This window comes from Acyrthosiphon pisum, unplaced genomic scaffold, assembly GCF_005508785.2.
Source record: "Acyrthosiphon pisum isolate AL4f unplaced genomic scaffold, pea_aphid_22Mar2018_4r6ur Scaffold_21807;HRSCAF=24939, whole genome shotgun sequence".
NCBI classification, from domain to species: Eukaryota; Metazoa; Arthropoda; class Insecta; order Hemiptera; family Aphididae; genus Acyrthosiphon; species Acyrthosiphon pisum.
Window position 1 is genome coordinate 57,706 of NW_021771312.1, and position 1,504 is coordinate 59,209.

The 1,504-nt window shown below is 24.6% G+C and overlaps 1 protein-coding gene across 1 annotated transcript; it reads left to right on the forward strand.

The window, feature by feature from the left end:
* The first annotated feature begins 10 nt into the window (after window positions 1-10).
* Window positions 11-1,268, forward strand: LOC115034967. Its single transcript, XM_029492576.1, has 2 exons — window positions 11-280; window positions 383-1,268. The coding sequence occupies exons 1-2, from the start codon at window positions 196-198 to the stop codon at window positions 1,132-1,134; spliced, it is 837 nt and encodes a 278-aa protein (XP_029348436.1). The 5' UTR covers window positions 11-195; the 3' UTR covers window positions 1,135-1,268.
* Window positions 1,269-1,504: the final 236 nt, after the last annotated feature.

Below are 1,504 nucleotides of genomic sequence, written 5' to 3' on the forward strand. Positions count from 1 at the left end.
GGTCTCGTAACATATTTTACGTCATACAAATTTTTATTAACGGCTTTTGTGTTCAAACATGTATTCCTTATATTAGAACCAGTAACCAAGCAGTTTCAATCTCGTGATTTAGATATTTTACTGGCTACAAACATTCTTCAGAATTCAATACCAAAATTTAACAAATTAAGAAAGGAATTTAAAAATATTAAAAACATGGCTGATGAATTTTTGGAAAGTAGTACTATATCATTTGATCCACTAAAAATTACAAGAAAAAAAAAAGTTCCTAGAATGGCAGGTATTATATAAATTATAATATATTTTCTTATATAATATTACATTTTCAAAAATGTTCTATCGATTTTAAATTAAATTAAAATTGTATTGTTTTTATGTATAGGTGAAATGGCATGTGATGAACAAGTAAGTGATCCATTAAAAAAATTTGAAGTACAAACATTCAATTCTGTTATTGATATAACACTATCTCAATTGAAAACTCGTTTCGATTCAACAAATATTGGTGCTTTAAAAGATATGTCTCTACTTTCAAGAAGAAGGATTCAAGAAATAAATAGAAATCCAAATTCTCTTCCTCATGACTCTTTTGAAAAGTTGTGTTTGATGCATACAATGATTGATAGAGACATTTTAATTACTGAATATCTACAATTTTGTAATAACTTCATAGAAATTGAAAGTTCTGTGCTACTCCCTAAAACTCTTCATGGTTCATTTAATAATTGTGAAGATCAAAATGATGAAGAATGTAATATTGATAATGACCATAATTTTGATATGGATGATGATAATGATGACAATAGAGAGAGCGCCGAACAAGATAAAACAAATATGGCCAGCACACTGCAAACTTTTAAAATATTCTGTACAGCTAATTTAGCTAATGTATTTCCAAATCTATTTTATGTTCTAAAACTAAGTGTAACTCTACCAGTTACTAGTTGTAGTGTCGAAAGAAGCTTTTCAAAACTGAAGCTTATTAAAACAAAATTAAGAACTTCTATGATACAAGATCGACTTGAACATTTAATTAAAATCAGCTGTGAAAGAGATATTCAACCGAACATCGAAAATATAATTATTTCTATGGCAGGTAAAAGCCCTGTGCTAAATAAATGTTTAATATACTAAACAAAATTAAGGTTTCTTATACTATTATATAATTATATATTTAACATGTATATACTATTAAGTACCTAATATACAGTGGCTCACAAAGATATACCAATTTGCATTCAAATAAAATTGTTTTTTCTGTTATACCTACCTATAAACTGAAAATTATTCAAAATCATAAAATTAATGAAAACAAAAGATTGAAATGTAAACATTTATAAAAAAATTAATTTTAAAATGTTTAACTTAATTATTTTTTTTTAAATAATAAAATAAAAAATTATTTTTTAACTTTTACGTATATCAAAACATTTAATTACCTAAATGAAAATGAAAAATATTAGTCTTTGTGAATATTTTTTGTTTTAGTAATACCTATTCATGA